At 37.3% G+C, this 17,456-nt stretch overlaps 1 protein-coding gene across 1 annotated transcript in view; it reads right to left on the bottom strand.

The window, feature by feature from the left end:
* Nucleotides 1-17,456, bottom strand: part of LOC107190853 (dipeptidase 1-like) — a 201,346-nt gene that overhangs the window by 167,502 nt on the left and 16,388 nt on the right. Inside the window, exon 2 of the mRNA XM_015579739.1 lies at nt 14,546-14,854. Coding sequence (XP_015435225.1) covers nt 14,546-14,854 — 309 coding nt within the window. The remainder of the gene's footprint in view (nt 1-14,545; nt 14,855-17,456) is intronic.

Raw genomic sequence — 17,456 nt, 5'->3', positions numbered from 1 at the left:
AACCTTCCGAACTCCTCAAAAATTAATTTCGTCCGCGCGAAAAAAAAGAGTATTCGAACCAGGCCGAATGAATGGCGAAAAAAACAAGAGGGTCGTTAAACGTCCCTTCAAACTATCGCGTCGCAATTGCAGCTTGTCCGAAGTGACAAAAATCAGCAGCGGTACGTCACAGCCAAAAAAAAAAAAAAATAACAAAAGAAAAAAACGTATGGTTCGCAGGTTACATCGTACCTGTACCCCGACAAAACAGTGCGCGCGAATCAGACCTGGCTGAGAGTGAATTCCATGGAAGGACCTGGGGCCGTACCAATGTGCGTTCAGCTCGCGCGACAACCAATGTATACACACACGTCGATATACATATGTATATTGCCGAAGTTTACTTGCTGCAGTGCAGTAGTAACAGCGTCCCTATCCCCCGTTCGTCACCTGGCTATCTTGCGCCCTGTGCATTTCTCCATCTCTGTTCACGCTCGGCTCAGTTTCTGCTCTCCTGCGTCCTCTTCCCGTACTCGGGTACCCGTATTCCTCTCACGAGGCCGGCCTTCGTCCCTCTCCCCGTATCAAACCAACTGCATTTATCTCGATTCATCCCTCTATAACCCGAGATCTCTCTCTCTCTTTCTCTCTACCTGCTACTGGAAAATGGTTTCCGAAAAGTTTTGCTCGCACGCAGCAGCTATCCTGCAGGCCCCGGCTACCCTCTTCCTCGATCCATTTGGACAAACACACGCAGCCTCGTTGTGCGGCTGGACGCGCGCGCACAGCCCCCCACCCCCCTCCTACCAGTCAGGTATTACGATGATAGATAGGCGCGTACCACTTTTTTTCCAACCCCCCTCTGCCACACCTCTACACCCCTCCGCCACTCCTGCCGGCGTGCTGGATCTCTTCCGGTTCTTTTGCAATTAGCTGGCAGCCGGCCAGAATCCACGGTGCTACCCGCGAACCAGGGCACTGGAGTTCGACGTGTAGCATCTCCGTGGACAGCGCCATTTCAAAATGAATTTTTCTTTCCCCTCTATTCGTCTCTTCCTCTTGTTCCCGCATCGCCGTGTGTGTATGTGTGTGTTTTCACTGTAACCGCACCAGCTCACTCCGGTCAAATGAGAGCACGACAGCGAAGTTCGGGTCAGAGGACCATCGCCGTGCAGTTTGCTCAAAAGGATTCGTTTTACGAGACCATTTTCCTACACCCCCCTCTTCCCGACCCCCACACTCGCCAACGTACCGAGCCGTCTCTTCGAGGTCTTCTATTTCCTGACCCGCGTTTTTTTTTTTTTTTCGACAGTTGTCGCAGCGAATTGCCTTTAGCGCTCTCCGAGCGATGACAATTTGTTTTAATTGACGGCCGTATAAATGCTTGTGTTCTAGTGTTGCGCTTTTATTTTCTTGGCCTATTCTCGGTGGCTGGTGCTATTTGGCTCCTCGACGGAGTATTATTCAGTTTCGGTCGTTCTGTTTTCTGTTACATATGTTTTTGTATTACGGCATTGCTACGGAACGTGTTTTGATGATTGTTATGATTTTTTATTCACGCCTCTTCTTGCTTTTTTTTCTTTGGTTGACCCTTCGATATGACTTGAAACTTTTACAAGAACGAATTTTCCACACGTGCAGTCAACCGACTCTACCACGCTTAATGTACGAATATTTATTTTTTCCATTGCTATAAATTGAATATTTATTCCTAGAAAAGACATGCACGATGTAGAATCTACTTTTAACGATATTAATTTTCCATTTATCTCACATTTAATTTTATCTCTTATCGCATTTGCTTCTACGATTATTCTATTACGAACCTTGTGTGAATTAATTAGATCTGTGTTTGGTACCATACTCATAATGTCACGAAATGCTTCGTCATCGATTAATGAAAATGGCCTTCCATGGATAGTTATTAACCTGACGCAAGCATCCATCAAATTGAACTTCGCTTTCTTATTACTGCTATGTTTACTACTTGTTGCCTCAATATTCCTTTTCCGTCCTTCTTTTCCCATCACGACAACAGTAAATTGATTAGGGTGATAATTTTCCAAACGTCTTAATAAATTTGTAGAATGGTTCTAAAATTTTTAATTTATAAGATTAAAAAAAAGGCCAAGTGGCTTTAAAATAATGAACAAAAATGAAGTACTATGCATTGAAAATGGAAATATATTGTATACATACTGAAATTTGTGAAGAACAGTCTTCAATTGTACACCGTAATTTGTCTACATTATCACAATATTCAAAGTATTTCTGCACAACATTGCACTGTTTTCTACCCATTGTAATAATGTTTTATAGTTTCCTTATATTTTAATTATTTACACTATTATTTAATCACTTAATGCTAATATACTACTACTTTTACGTTATTTTACGTTTTATGTAATTTACACAATATTTACATTAATTTAATAGTAATTCTATATAGACACTATAGGAAGCACGACTTTGTAAAAGATACTTTGTATCGTTCGTGATGGAAACTAAAAATCCTCGAGTCTCAACGACGCGCTGTTGTTACACGGTTACGCGATCCAACAGATTGTGTTTACCATTCATTCCTTCCTTCATATAAATAACAATATACTCATAAATCATGATAAATACCTACATGTGGGGAAATAGATCGCAAAGATCAACTACTTCAACCATTTCTCATAGAACGAATTAAATGCACAAGTCGTAGATATTTAAAATTATTTAGAAGACTGCTGAATGCTGTGGTATTGAACAGCATGATTATTTATTGCTATAATACAGGAAAATTAGTAAGATAATGACAATTTAGAATTAATTTAATACAAGAATCAATGTGAAAATTGTTTCCAGAAGTGATAAAAAAACAGCCCTACATCTAAAATCGATATGGGTACTGAAAAGAAACGTTCCTAATTGCTAGAACCAATATGAGGACCGATATACAACCGAAAAGAAACGGTCCTAGGACCGATATGGGGATCGATATAAGGACCGTAATCGAAACCGATATACACTGAAATTTCGGTTCCTCATAACAGTTATTTACAATATCGGTTCTTCATAACTGTTAAAAGGACCGAAATCGATATCATAATTGTTTTCAAGCCCCGGTAGGAAGTACTGCGAACAGATTCTAGCTTTTAGGAAGAAACATAAAATGTAAACTATGGACTGCTCAGTTGCTTTATGGCCCATTATAAACCTTGTCAACTGTTTTAAAATTTCTTTGAACTGCCCGACAAAGGATGATGAATAATAGAAATTCTTTCACAGAAATGGTTTCCCAGCACGCTGTAGTAATGAAGGCACCTAATACTTTTTATCAAGGCTGTACGTGTTAGACGAATATTGGGATAAAATTTTTTTATATTTACAAATTTGATTATCTCGAACACGGGGAGACAGACTAGAAAATGTTATTCTACAATTTCGTCTCATTTTTGTCAGTCATCAGTTCGGAGACACCCTATGTATAAATAATCAAATTTAGTAAGATGCTCGTGGTATGCAGGAACCAAAAAACACAAAATGCAAAAAATAACAAAACCACTTAGACGTATTTCGTGTTCTTTCTTATCATTTTCTATGGTACTTAAATTGTAGAGTGGTCAATTGTTAGATAAATATTCGGAAATTTTCGTAGTAAAACTGTTAGGTGTTCTTAATTGATTAGGATAATGGATGTACTTTTGTAATTTTTTCTAATAGCACAGAACGTTTTTTGAAATTCTTTTTGCCGGAGCATACTACTGCGTTCTAGGCTGTATGTTAACACGCGTGTAAAAGGTATGCTCTAGAAGGTCCTATAAAAAAAAGGTACGCTGGAAATATCCGTGCATAATCGTAAAGAAATAATGTTGTAAGCTTCGCAACATCCATAAACAAGGATGCACCTATTTTGCGTTGCTCGTTCCATTCATATGTTTTACCTTAATGCTTGTGAATGAAAAGTGAACGAGGAAATAATTAAAATAAAGTAACGAATGTGCCATCTATTGCAGGAATTTTAAAAAGAAATTATTGAAGTTCAGTATTACTTGTCGATTCTCAGTGTGATAAATTGTCTCCTATTGCAATTTTAATATGTTTGTAAACAATCACTGAAATACCTAACTATTGTAAATCAGTGCAATCAGCAACAGACACTGGTTTGTTTAGTAAGTAAATTTTTATTCTATTTAGTTTACAAGGTGATTCTAAAAAACTATGCCTCAAGTTCATCCTATTCTATTTCCCTTACTACTATGTCAAAACCTTTAAAACCAATGATTCTTTATATTTGCTTACATCCAATCAAATAACATATTCATTGCTTACTCCTAGATACATTTTGTTTTGAATCACTGTACTTGTACAATGAAGTAATAGTGCACACTGACTAATAGACTAATACTAAATTTACAAGTATAAATGTCGGGAGGCAGCAAATAATCTAGCAAACGTAATCTCAATACTTGTAGAAATACCAAACATTTGACAAAGTAAGGATTATACATATACATTATAGGTCATGCCTAGTCAGCAAGCCAAAAAAGAAGTTCGCCCTTTGGGAACTTTTTTTTTAAAACTGATGAACATTTTTTTAACACTAATACTTTATTCAAAAATGCATATATTGTGCAACTTATTATAATTTTTTTTTGTAATAAAATATTAAAAAATGGACGTGTAACAGCCACTCTCCCAGAAGTTGTTTTCCTTAAATGCGCTTTTCGATGAGCACGATTTCTCGACGCTGGATCATCTGAAATTAAAAATTCAAAAAGATTCTGTTAATATATGATTTTATTTGGTAGGTAAACGAAGGCTTTCTGTTTCTAATGGAAATTCTTTCTTTACATCACAAAAAACGAAAGATTTAAGCATCGAGAAACCCTATTTTTGTGTTACATGGATGCCATTTCGCCCAAAATCAGATTGTTCAAAAACCCTTCGTTCACCTATTAAATAAAATCATACATTAACGGAATCTCTTTAGATTTGTCATTTCAGACGATCCAACTCCGAGAAATCGTGCTCACCTCAAAGCGCCTTAAAAAACAGCTTCCGGGGGAGTGGCTGTTACTCATTCAGTTTTTAATATTTTGATACAAAAAAAAACACAATAAGTTGCACAATATATGTATTTTTGAATAAAGTATTAGTTGTAAAAAAAGGTCAGTAGTTTTTTTTTTAAATTCCCAGAGGTCGCCTTCTTTTTTGGCTTGCTGACTAGGCATGGCCCCTTAAGTGTACCTACTTTAGAAAGTATTGTTAGTGTACATTATACTCTTCTTTCATTATTCAGTCAAATAAATGGTATTAAATTGAATACGGTTCAATTCATGAGCCATTTTTGACGAAATATAGAATCTACAAACAACTTATATCCGTAAGTAAGATTTTACTATAGTGATTTCGTAATGCATTTACTCGTTAGTGAGCGTATATATTTATTAGTAACAATGAATAGGTTCATTCTTTCTCTTTTATTTTCAAAGCAACCACCAGTAATCACTTTCGTTCTAACAGATGTAGACATACCCTACCAACGAAATGTGTGGAATCCTTTATAAAATCTCAAGGCAATTATGTCACAAGCCAAATTTTTGTCAAAATTCAAAAATAACATTGTTAATGATAAATACTGAGACATTCAGTTGTTAACATTCTTTCAATAAATACAGTTAATCAGAATAGCTTAAATTTAGTTGTTTAATGATCTTGGTCTTCAAATTCGACTCCCCAGCAAAATAACAATCCAATGTTCATTAATTCACAATGATGCCAAATTTCACAATAAAGATTACATTAATTCAAACAATATTGACTACACAATAATGAGAGTATCCTTTTAAATACATACTTTACCCAGCAGAATACCAACTTCCATCCCCCCCCCCACCATCAATAAGGTCCCTAAAAAATTGAACACTTTTTAACATGTCGGACTATTTTCATAAAAGTATCGTAGAACCTCCCATATCCTAACTAATAGGGAGATATAAGTATTCGTACGTAGAGAATTTTGGGATAGTACGTAGAAAAATCACTTTAATGTTAATAAAATTTATCACTTAAATGTTAAATAAACTTTATTTATTTAACCCTTTCAAGACAAAAATATTTTTTAACGGGTAACTGAATAATACAATAATCTGGATGATAATACACTCAAGTATGAAGAAAAGTAGTAGGTTAAGCATGCATAGTTTTGAAAATTGGATATAATAGTCCCATTAGTCCTTTACAATGGGATTATAGGTCCCAATAGACCTCTACAATGGGATCATAGGTCCCAATAAGTCACAAGGGTGACAGAAAAAATTCTAATAAACAGGGAAATAAGTTTGTTCCTTGAAATGTCTTTCAAAAAGTTAACGGTTAAATGGTACATAGAATAACCGTAAGTCGCAAAACATTTAATACAGAGTCCAACTCTACAGCTTGAACACCGACGAGCAAAGTCGGTTTTCTCTAGGGGAAAAAGCAATTTCAAAAGGGCCTCCTACCGCGCGATAAATTTATTTTAAATTCTGAAATAAATGTTAAACCGAATGTTAATTTGGCATAAATTTCAATAACTCCAAGACCAAGTGGTAGGCCTTTCTCTTACGCCACCTTTCCCCCTAGCAGAAACCGAGTTTGCACGCGAAGAAACATACAGTTCTAGTCTGTTTTCCCACATTGGTTGCTGATCATCTAATACATCTTCTGCTTCATAAATTTTATTTATAAAGGTAAATAATTTAATTCAGGAGCATATATCTCAGCTGTCATTTTAAAAGTTACATTGAGACGTATCCTCCCATCAATCTTGAAAGGGTTAAATAGAGATCAAGAACATAGACAGCTTCTTTAAATACATATATATTTATCTTCTATATCTTCTTCATTGCTAAATCGCAGAAATTTTGAACAGAAGTAACTGCGAATTCGATCGAAAGGGCATCCATTACTGAGAGATACCCTGTCCGGATAACAAAACATTCGAATATAATTAAAAAATAATAGAGTGTTGGGATAGTGGATGTTCATATACCGGATGCTTTACTGTATTCTCGATAAATTCATCGATGAACGAGAAGTAGATTTTTTCATAAAACGTGGAAACGTTCGCGTGATATAACGGCAACCTTAAAATGTCCGCTGCACACAAACCGGGGGCACCGACAACAAACGTACGGATGGTCCTCTATAAAAGGAGAACCCTTTTGTGAAGGTTCCATAGAGGGTTGTACGTTATCGCAAGTACGTAATCGTAAAGACTTAAAGTATAACGCCGTGGGGTCCTTTCTTTCGTGGCAACTGAGTGCCGCCTCATCATCCTTTCTTTCTATCCTTATCCTTGCCTATCTTTTCTCTCGGTCCTTCTATTCTGTCGCCCTCTCCCCCTCCCCCCTTCCCGCCCTTGGTGTTATTCAACTTCACAGAAGAATTTCAGGGATGCTTCTGTCCAATATAAAAGACAAGACGGCGCGGCGTTGGGAAACCGTGAACCGAGCCGTACGGGGGAGAAATTCTTTGTGAATTTTTCAAACTGCAATGAATTACTCGTGATAGCCCGAACGCCTGGGACACGAAAATGAACGGGATCGGCCGACGCAGAATTGTACCACCAACTGTAATAATTTGACGAGCGTCCACGCTCGCGTTTATTATTTAAAGATAACCCACGTATAACACGGATTCGCTCTAACACGATTTGAGAATTAGAGAAATCCCCGAACAATACGAAAGTTTCAGAGAGAACTTTACAAGTGCTTAGCAGCATATAATGAAATTTATAAAGATCTCTCAGCTAAAAGGAAGTGATCTAAAATAACTGATTTTTTGCAAAAGGGAGAGCATAGAACAACAAGATAATGCTGAGAAAAGTTCAGAGTATGAGGATATATTGTTTAAAAGAAAATGCATTCCGTTAATGGTGCGTACAATTAGTAGTGATGACAACGGAAACATTATTTAATACATATTAACCCTTTGCACTCCAACGGCGAGTCTCGCTCACCATTATATTATTCATATTAGTAAAGTGATCTAATTTGAATCTGTACAGAAGTGGTAGAAGTAATGATCCAAAGTGTGTTTTACAATTACTTTGTGCATTTTTGTACTGAAATAATCACCATCACCTTATTACCTATTATTATAAAGCTTGAAGTCTAAATATCACATTTCTGAGCTGTAAAACTGTATGAAACGTTCAAATAAAAGAAGCTATTTTTAATTTGAGTATATGTTATAATTTTTTATTTTTCTTTAAAAATATTGCGGAGTTGCTGGTTCCCCATGAGAAAAAAGCTTGGAGTGCAAAAGGTTAATATGTCATGCATTTGATGAAAATTGCTGTAATAAAGATATGTCTCTTAATTATAAAAATATAATAGAATGTGTTTTTAATTTTTAGAACCTACCCCCTTTTTTGTACTAGTTCTTTATTTCGCATAACACGGCATTTTTTAGGAACCTAACAACCGTGTTATACGAATGTATTTATTTCCAATGTGACGCCCCGAGCGCGACGCTCACGTGAATTGATTTGTTGGGTGAGACGTGACGTGACGACCGTCCTGGCCCCTGCTGCACAATCGAATTAATATTTGTCAGTGAAATTTTACGAGTCGCAAGCTACATGTCACCAGTACCAATAAATTCTGTTGTACAATAATAACAAGTTTCTTAAATAAAACAAGTATTTAGAGTTCGAAAAGTAAACTTTACGAATAACAATTCAATTTTACATTTTGGTATAGTGTCTACCTCGATAAAAGGGAATTACTGATTCATATAGCTAAGTGTCTTTTCATTTGCTACCCTTTAAATATGTATACTCTAATTAAATCGCGCGGGGTCGCATTTTATATTACAATTAAGAAAATCAAATTATGATTGTATAAAAGAAGAATTATTACTTTAGTATTTGCAGGAAAAATAAGATACCGTGGATGCAGTAAAATAAAAATATGTTTGTCTCGTTCCGCACGGCAAAGTAGACAGGCCATCAACGACAGAAACATGTTTTCTTGACGGAACAAAATACGAACACAGTCTCTGGGTACTTGAACGTGACAGAAAGAAATATGGAAATCATAGCATATTTTCACACGTGAAAAACATCGGAGAAAGTGTCGTATGAAATTAATCAGCGAAATTGTAGCCTAATCTGCGATTTTCTGCTTGTTCAATAATTATATTCTGCACATATACAAATTTTTTTTTTAATTTCAATCAACCAACAATATTTTAGTTTCATATAACAACTACATATTTCTATAATGTAACAGATTTCCGTAGATAAATCCTGAAATATCACTTGTATAGAGATCCATACTTTACTTGTGAAGTATACACGTGTTCGAAAGACAATAAAACTGAAAATTTTAACCAAAACCGAGGTCTACCCTAAAATACCCTTAATCGATAAAATGATTTTTCCTTAAACTCTGATTTCTGTGAAATAATTCATGAGAATTACAATGCACATGAGCCATAAACACTCATATCATTGCTCACGAATTGAATACTGTTGCGAATACATATAGATAAATGAAGTTTTATATTCTTCATTACTCGAATCAAAATTCTAGGGAATAGAAGATGCGTGTGAATGTTGATAGGAAGCCTAAATTTTAGATGACTTTAACCGGTAAATTCTCCGCCCTGGTCTGATTGAAATTTACACTCCTGTTCAAAAGTATTTAGACACTAATCGAATATGCAGTAAATGTTACCAGGCACCATGAAATTGCTAAAACTTTGAAATAAATATTGTTTAGGGGATACTGAAGCTCGATGGACAATGCTTATGCTACTATTAAAGTACTGAAAGTATATCATTTTTACCGTACAAACCAGGTGTCCTAATACTTGCGAGCGATAGTGTAGGTGTGAATGAAGAGTATGAGTGTTCTGTTTACGCGTTCGAGTGCTTGGGACGAATAGATGACTTTAGGCGTGCGTGGCGGAACGTTTTCCGGGAATGAAAGAAGAGTGTTAGGTAAGGATGGAAGGGGAAGGGATATGGATGTGTTTCTGAGTGGAAGGAGGGGATGTGCAGGGAAAGCGCGAGCGGACTGACATAAAGGGCAGGCAGAAAGAGATTTGAAAGCGAACAGACAGCAGAATACAGAGCGCAGAGTTATGTACAAGGCATTGGTTATAATATTCAAGAGTATACATTTTTTATTGCATAAATCAATACCCTTACACGTTCAGAATATATTCCAGAAGCTTCAGAATGAAATTTTCTGTATTAACATTCCTGCAGACGAGATTACACCTGCGCGGCTAGGTGGTACACGCGGCCGAACGTTAGGCGTTAGGACTGAATACGTTGTGCGGACTTACGGATATGGGAGCTGACAGCTAGCATTATAAAGGGCGGGATTCATAGTCGTTGCTTGTTCTTAAGCAAATGCTTAAGTTCCCAGTTGTAAATGTGTAGTTCATACGTATACATGTATACATTCATAACTGGGAACTTAAGCATTTGCTTAAGAATAAGTAGTGACTATGAATCCTGGCCATAGTCTTCGAAAATAAATTAAACTGTGGCGGTACTACCTCCTATATTCGCCACTAGAGGTCTACCGACTTGACACCTTTCCCGCAACTACCTGAAGCCTTCCTCGTTTGTATACAATAAGGTCAATGTCCCTATTTCTAATCATGTATCGATTTCTGCTCAGTACGTATATATTTATTTAATGTAAAAAGTTAAATAATAAGTTAGTTATACAAAAAATTATTTAAATTAGTTCAGTATTTCCGTACAAAATACTATAGCCCGCTGTTCGATAGATGCAGGATTTTAATAGAAAAAAATTTAATAAGTGTGTCCGTCGCAGAGAAACGTGATTTGAGCGGTACCGAATGAAATTGTACAACTAACTGACTTGTCAGAGGAACTGAACTTCTATTTATAATATAAATAATCTATGCTTCACATATTCAAGAACATACTTGTACCAGCTATAATCAGGAACATTCTTCCAGGAATTCTCCTAATCGAAAACTTTTTTCCATGTGACATTTAATTTCGTATCGTGATTCTTTTTTATAATAAATGTAAGTTTGTGTTATTTACTTTGTATTAACCTCTTCTCAAGTCCCCATTATTTCAATCTGTATATGATAGTATTTCATAGTTCTAAAATAAGAATATTCTAAGTGAATTTCTCTTTCGAATCCGTCTGGCGTTGTAAATTCCAGGCTCGACCGTCGTGGTACGCGTACAGTTGCGACTGTTGTCCGCCAAATTAATATTAGTCAACTGTTTCAATATTCTTTAAGTGAGAATAACTAATATAATTGCTCGACCGGTGGAGCTGACGAATCGTGAGGTGAATGTTTTCGAATGAATTGAGTCCGTGTGACTCTTGTCGAAACGAGTACGTGTTTTCGAATGACTGTTCCAGTGCGAATGTTCGAGTACGAGTGTATGTTTTCGAATGAGAGTATATGTTTGAACACGAGTGTATGTTTTCGAATACGAGTGTATGTTATTCGAATGAGAGTATATGTTTGAACACGAGTGTATGTTTTCGAATACGAGTGTATGTTTTCGAATGACTGTTCGAGTGCGAATGTTCAAGTACGAGTGAATGTCGAGTACGAGTGTACGTTTTCGAATGAGAGTGTATGTTTGAATACGAGTGAATGTTCGAGTTCGAGTGTATGTTTTCGAATGCGAGTGTATGTTCGCGTACGAGTGTATGTTTTCGAATACGAGTGTATGTTCGCTTACGAGTGTATGTTTTCGAATGACTGTTCCAGTGCGAATGTTCAAGTACGAGTGAATGCTCGAGTACGAGTGTATGTTCGAGTACGAGTGTATGTTTGAATACGAGTGTATGTTTTCGAATACGAGTGTATGTTTTTGAATGACTGTTCTAGTGCGAATGTTCAAGTACGAGTGAATGTTCGAGTACGAGTGTATGTTTTCGAATGAGAGTGTATGTTTGAATACGAGTGAATGTTCGAGTTCGAGTGTATGTTTTCGAATGCGAGTGTATGTTCGCGTACGAGTGTATGTTTTCGAATACGAGTGTATGTTCGCTTACGAGTGTATGTTTTCGAATGACTGTTCGATTGCGAGAGTATGTTTACGAATGAATTGAGTCCGTGTGACTCTTGTCGATACGAGTGTTTGCGAATCACTGTAGAGTTTCGTGTGACGTCGCGCTTCCTCCAAGTTCGCTGAAGGCGTTACCAAAATTCGCCTCCTCATTGGTTATGCCCTGAAAGAGAAGGCAAATTTCTCGATTTTTCCAAGTGACGTGGAGATGGAAAACCTCTCCTTCAGGGCGAAGCGGACACAAGAAAAATATCGCGCACGTGGTCACGGTGCGACTTGACCGCGACGAAATTTCGAGTCTCCCAACGGTAGGGTTTATGGCTCTATTGTCTGCGAGTCAACGCGCCCCGATAAGGCCCGGCGCGGATGGGTCCCAGGATACCGAGCACATGTGGCGGACTGCAGACCAAATGTTCGTTTCTTTTGTCTCTTATTCCCTTTGTCAACGAAATTGAAATTTCAAGGGGCCAGTCTCGAAAATGGATAAACTGTTTGAACGAAGGAAATAAAATAATAAAAAATAACGGTATCGTCAGACTCTAAAGCCGTCGTTTCGGGTCTACGACGGAACACGTGTGATTGGAAACTTTTTGCCAGGGTTTGTACTAAGATCAATGTTTCAAATTCAAAGCACGACAACAAGTTCTCGTATTACGTCAGAAAAGCTATTCGCGAGAGGCGGGCTTCAGACGTTCGTCGTCATCGTCCCTTTTGAAACATTCAGACACATCGGTGGTAAGCTTTCGCACGCGTCTTCGAGCCGGCGCAGCGCGCTTCGAATTGTTAGGAGTTTCTTCAGGATCCAGTTTCAGAGTCAAGGGCTTAAAAGCCGTCGTTCGATGAAGTTCGGTCACGTTTGAAAGTTTGACACTTAAACGTTGTTTGTCGGACTAAGCTCTGCCGCGTCACACCGCCTTCTCTCATGCTACGAACTCAGATCGGGCCGGGCCATTAACGTAAAAACCTTCACTTTCGGCAGTTGAGAAAACAGTCGAAAAGTGGCCGCCGCCTCTCCCCATGACATAAAGGGAGCAAGCCCTGCGAAACTTTCCTCTCCCGTAAGAAGCCTTTCGATATTATGAAACTTTCAATTTCCAAATGTACAGCCGGTTCGTGCTTTAATAAGCGTACCTCGTTAGAAGGTATTCCGGCGTGATGAACTCGTGTATTTGAAATTTCTTGCTCCATTAGTTAAATATGTATTCTACGTTATAGTAAATGCAACGGGGGTTCACTGTAGACATGATTCTCTGTCGTTTTTGTTAGTCTTCTTTGGAAATATGAGGAAGAATGTGAAATGGTCGCGTTGCGATGAAATGAGATCTAACAACATTTTTTGTGAATTAAAAATTGTGAATAAAGGAAACGAACAATTAAACGTTTTATTCATTGCCAGGCGAGAATCTGCTGAAAATGTTACAGTAACGAGGCGGTAGAATACAAACATATACAGCCCTAGACAAAGAATAAAAAGAATGTTCGAAATATTTATAGGAAATACTAAATTGTACGTGATATTTATTTCCCATTATGAAATATGAAGTAATATGTCGGAAATAGGAAAATTTTGAAATTTCCTATATTGGATACTTTTCCTGTCTAGAGGAGGTGGTCCAAATACAGGCTAGGGTTTAAATATGGGCTAGTTGAAAGTCTAGGATCATGTTAGGTGTTTTATCCTAGCGAGAATAACGTGAAACTACGAAGAGGAAAAGGAACTTATTTTAACATCAAATCACAAAGCAAACATGTTTTAGATATATTAAAGTGTCACATTTTAAAAATCTTCAATAGGTGTGGCAATAAGTCTTGCAGTAAAAGTACTAACCCACATTTAGACTGCCTCCTCTACATACAGTATACTATCCAATATAAAAATCGATGCATTATACACAAATTATTAAAATATTTCGATATATTTAATGCACATTATCCAGATTAAAAAGCATGTTTAGCGAATCAGACGAAAGGCTTACGGAACTCTGAAATCGTTAACACTGCATAATAGTTCACAGAAGGAAAGTTCACCTCTGGCCCATTTCAGAATATTAGGTGAAATATTCCCACATGTGTCAGCTTATTATACGTTCATTGTATGAGCGTCGGAACTAAAACTCGCCAAAAGCGGCTGAAATTCAATTTCCACCGGTTGACAAATGAAGCGTGCATTAAAGGCTTCTAAACAGAAGTTAAACATTACGTGTCATTCAATTTTCCTTGCATCTTTCCCGCACTTACGGTGACATTTCTGTATTGTCATTTAATTCGACCGTGTCAAGGATACAATTTAATTCTCGTCACCCGATAATCCCGGAAAAACAACGGCACGAATATTAATTTCATTTAACACTGTGACACACTCAGTTCACTATGTATAATATAATCCCAAACGAAATATTTTAATACATCTCTGACCGCGCGCGCGCGCACAAGTCAATGTTATTACCGAGAGTTCACCTAGCCACCAGAAACGAAAAAGGGGCTGAATCGATTAGAAAGGCAATTTACCTGATAGTCCATGTAATTTCCGTAGCCCATGTGGTTGCAGGTACAAGCGCACGCCTGGATATGCCTCCGCATGTCTAGCTCGACCTCCTCGCCGCAGACACCTCTGCTGGTGGCCATCATGGTATCCCCCATGCAATAACCGCTGGTACAATACATCCTCGGATCACTTTGGTCAAGGTAACCCCCGCCACTGTCGTCGTACCCAAGTCCACTGGCGCACCTGGAATCCGAGGTATATCCCACGCGTGATTGGGGACGTTCCTCGTATCCCAGTCTGGACTGGGGCTGATGGAAGGTCGGAGGTACATCCTGTAACAGAAATGTTTCTATTCAGAGAATTGATTTATTATTAGCGAGAAACAGCACTAGTCGTAGAATCTTTACTGTCTTAATTGACAGACTTAATGTAAACGTAGTAGACGAAATTCAAAGCATAAATGCATATGGAGGATTCAGAAGCTAATTAGTGTATGTCACAAAGTAAGTTCACAGAAATACAGTAAAGATTCGATGAGAATTGGATAAGAAGTTCCTAGTGAGAGATACTACTTCATTTCTACCACTTCGGAGGGGAGGCCGTGGAACGTGCGAAGCGCATAATTTATTGCCCCCCCCCCCCCCCTCACAGTAGATTTGTGTGATGTTAAAACAATTCGCGGTGCACCGTGAAAGTTTTGGAGCGGACCCGAGTTTCAACTCTCATAGGGTGATTACTGTAATTATTTAGCAAATGGACTGTAAGACAGTAATAACTGCTATTAACAAACAAAAAATGATTTATATTTATAGGATACATACATATGAAACTAGTTACGTATAAAATAGACAATGAACGTATATTTACACGGCATAAGTAAGTTTAAATGAAAGACTGCCTTATACTGATTTGCTTTTGTATCCTCCATATCTGGACCCTAGAGCCAGAGTTTATTAAGTCATGCTTTTTAAACTGTAGAGTAGAAGAAATCAAAGGTGCGAAACCCTTGTACGTTTGGAGCCGTCTGATAAGCATTCAACGAGTAACAATCACTACTTTTGAACTATTGAATAAACTTAAGGCAAGTCTCGGTATTTCAGAATGGTAAACATTTCAGTAAGTCCCCTATGTGATGGACTTTACACTGTTTGGCTCGGGACAAGATCTGAACGTAATATAATATCATATTTGCACTGTTATATCACAAACTGAACGATTTAGAACGAAATTATTTTTACCATCGGAAAGAGTAAAAAAACTGTTACGGGAAACATGTAAAAAATGTCAATTCTTTTTAAAAGGCGGACTTAATACACTCATGCTGTAGGGTTAACATAATACAGAATAATACAAATACAATACTTAGGCAAAAGAAGACGAAGAAATTGCAGAGACCGTTGCAATACATTTTTCAAAGAAGCATTTTTTATGAAGGACGTTTCAATCCTTGCCGGCAATGGTGGACATAAATCGGTGATTCAACAAAAGAGACTTCGGAATTGGCAAGCAACTCCACAATTATATAACATACTTATTTTTAAAAAATTGCAAAAGAAAGCTGTAAGCTACATTTATATAATTTCAAAACTTGAAAGTTTTCATGTAATACTTACACTCTCATTCGTAACTATTAAGACAATTATCGAATACGCAGTAAATGTTGCAAGGTATTACGAAATTTCTGAAACCCTCAAACAAATATTGTTCAGGGTATATTAGAGCTCAATGGGTAATGGTTATGCTACCATGAAGCAATGAACGTGGCCTAAAATATACAGGGTGAACCACGAATCGTGATCAGTAGAGATTACTCTGTTATTAGCAGTGCGATCGAAAATGTTTTCATCAGGTATAGCATGGTTTCAAGGGAGCTTTAGCGTGATCATAGCAAATTTTTTGTCAACTCTTTTTTTAAATAACATTATATAATTTTAAATACATTAACTGATCGTGTCGGGTGATCAGTGTTGGTGGTCATGAAGTAAAGTAAATGCATATTCGGTGGAATAACTCGGACACACTTGACGTCGCGACTCTTAACGTCGTATACCTGCGATCACCTGTGGCATGGACTCTACCCTTACATGAACCATTTCGTCCGTCGATGCCCAAGTTCGGTACACTGACCTACTGACCTACTGATACATTCAGTTTATTGGTCATTATTATTTTCTTAATTTAACGCAAGCTATGACTTTTTCCCAACGATAATTTTGCAAGTTTCTGTACCTAAATTTTTCTTCAGGCTTCTGAAAGAGATTAATACCATTATCAGTATCATTGTTGCCCGTTATTAAACTACGGATTTTTATACCAATACCGAACTTCGATCACTTCTCGTTGATTGTCTGTTACATTACCATTTCGTTAATACGTCATTTAAAAAGGAAATTTACAAATTCCTTAGCCTCTCTTGTCAAATAATTATTAGTTACCATTCTGTTTAAAGAAGTAAATATGCATTCGTCTTTTTACGTTACACATAATTTTCCTACATTTGTGCTTCATTGATTAATCTCTTTAAATAACAAACGACAGATGATGAAAAGTATGATTTTATTTGTTACGTCTTTTTTATTTGCTTTATACGCAGTTTCCTGTGATGCATGCCGACTTGCTTGTTCGGAGCTTCGTAGTACAATCGAGGCGCGTAGCCATCGCTACCGCGGGAGCTCGGCCGGTAGACTCACGCTCTGATTGGTCGAGGTTTTTCGTTAATACTCGTTAACAAATCGTCGGATAACATTTTCGCTAAGGAAAAAGGAAAAACTTTTCCCTATACATGTTATCGCCGCCCGGACTTAGTTTCCGAGATGTTCAGGAAAATATGTTTGAAATTACATTTTTTTTCAAAGTATTTATTTATTAATTAATTATCGAACCATGCACCTAATATCCCACCACACACCACCACAGACGAGATATAAGAATAGA

The sequence above is a fragment of the Dufourea novaeangliae genome, unplaced genomic scaffold (assembly GCF_001272555.1).
Source record: "Dufourea novaeangliae isolate 0120121106 unplaced genomic scaffold, ASM127255v1 scaffold205, whole genome shotgun sequence".
Classification (NCBI taxonomy): domain Eukaryota; kingdom Metazoa; phylum Arthropoda; class Insecta; order Hymenoptera; family Halictidae; genus Dufourea; species Dufourea novaeangliae.
The sequence above is the reverse complement of the archived record's forward strand: the minus strand, read 5'-3'. Positions and strand labels throughout refer to the sequence as shown.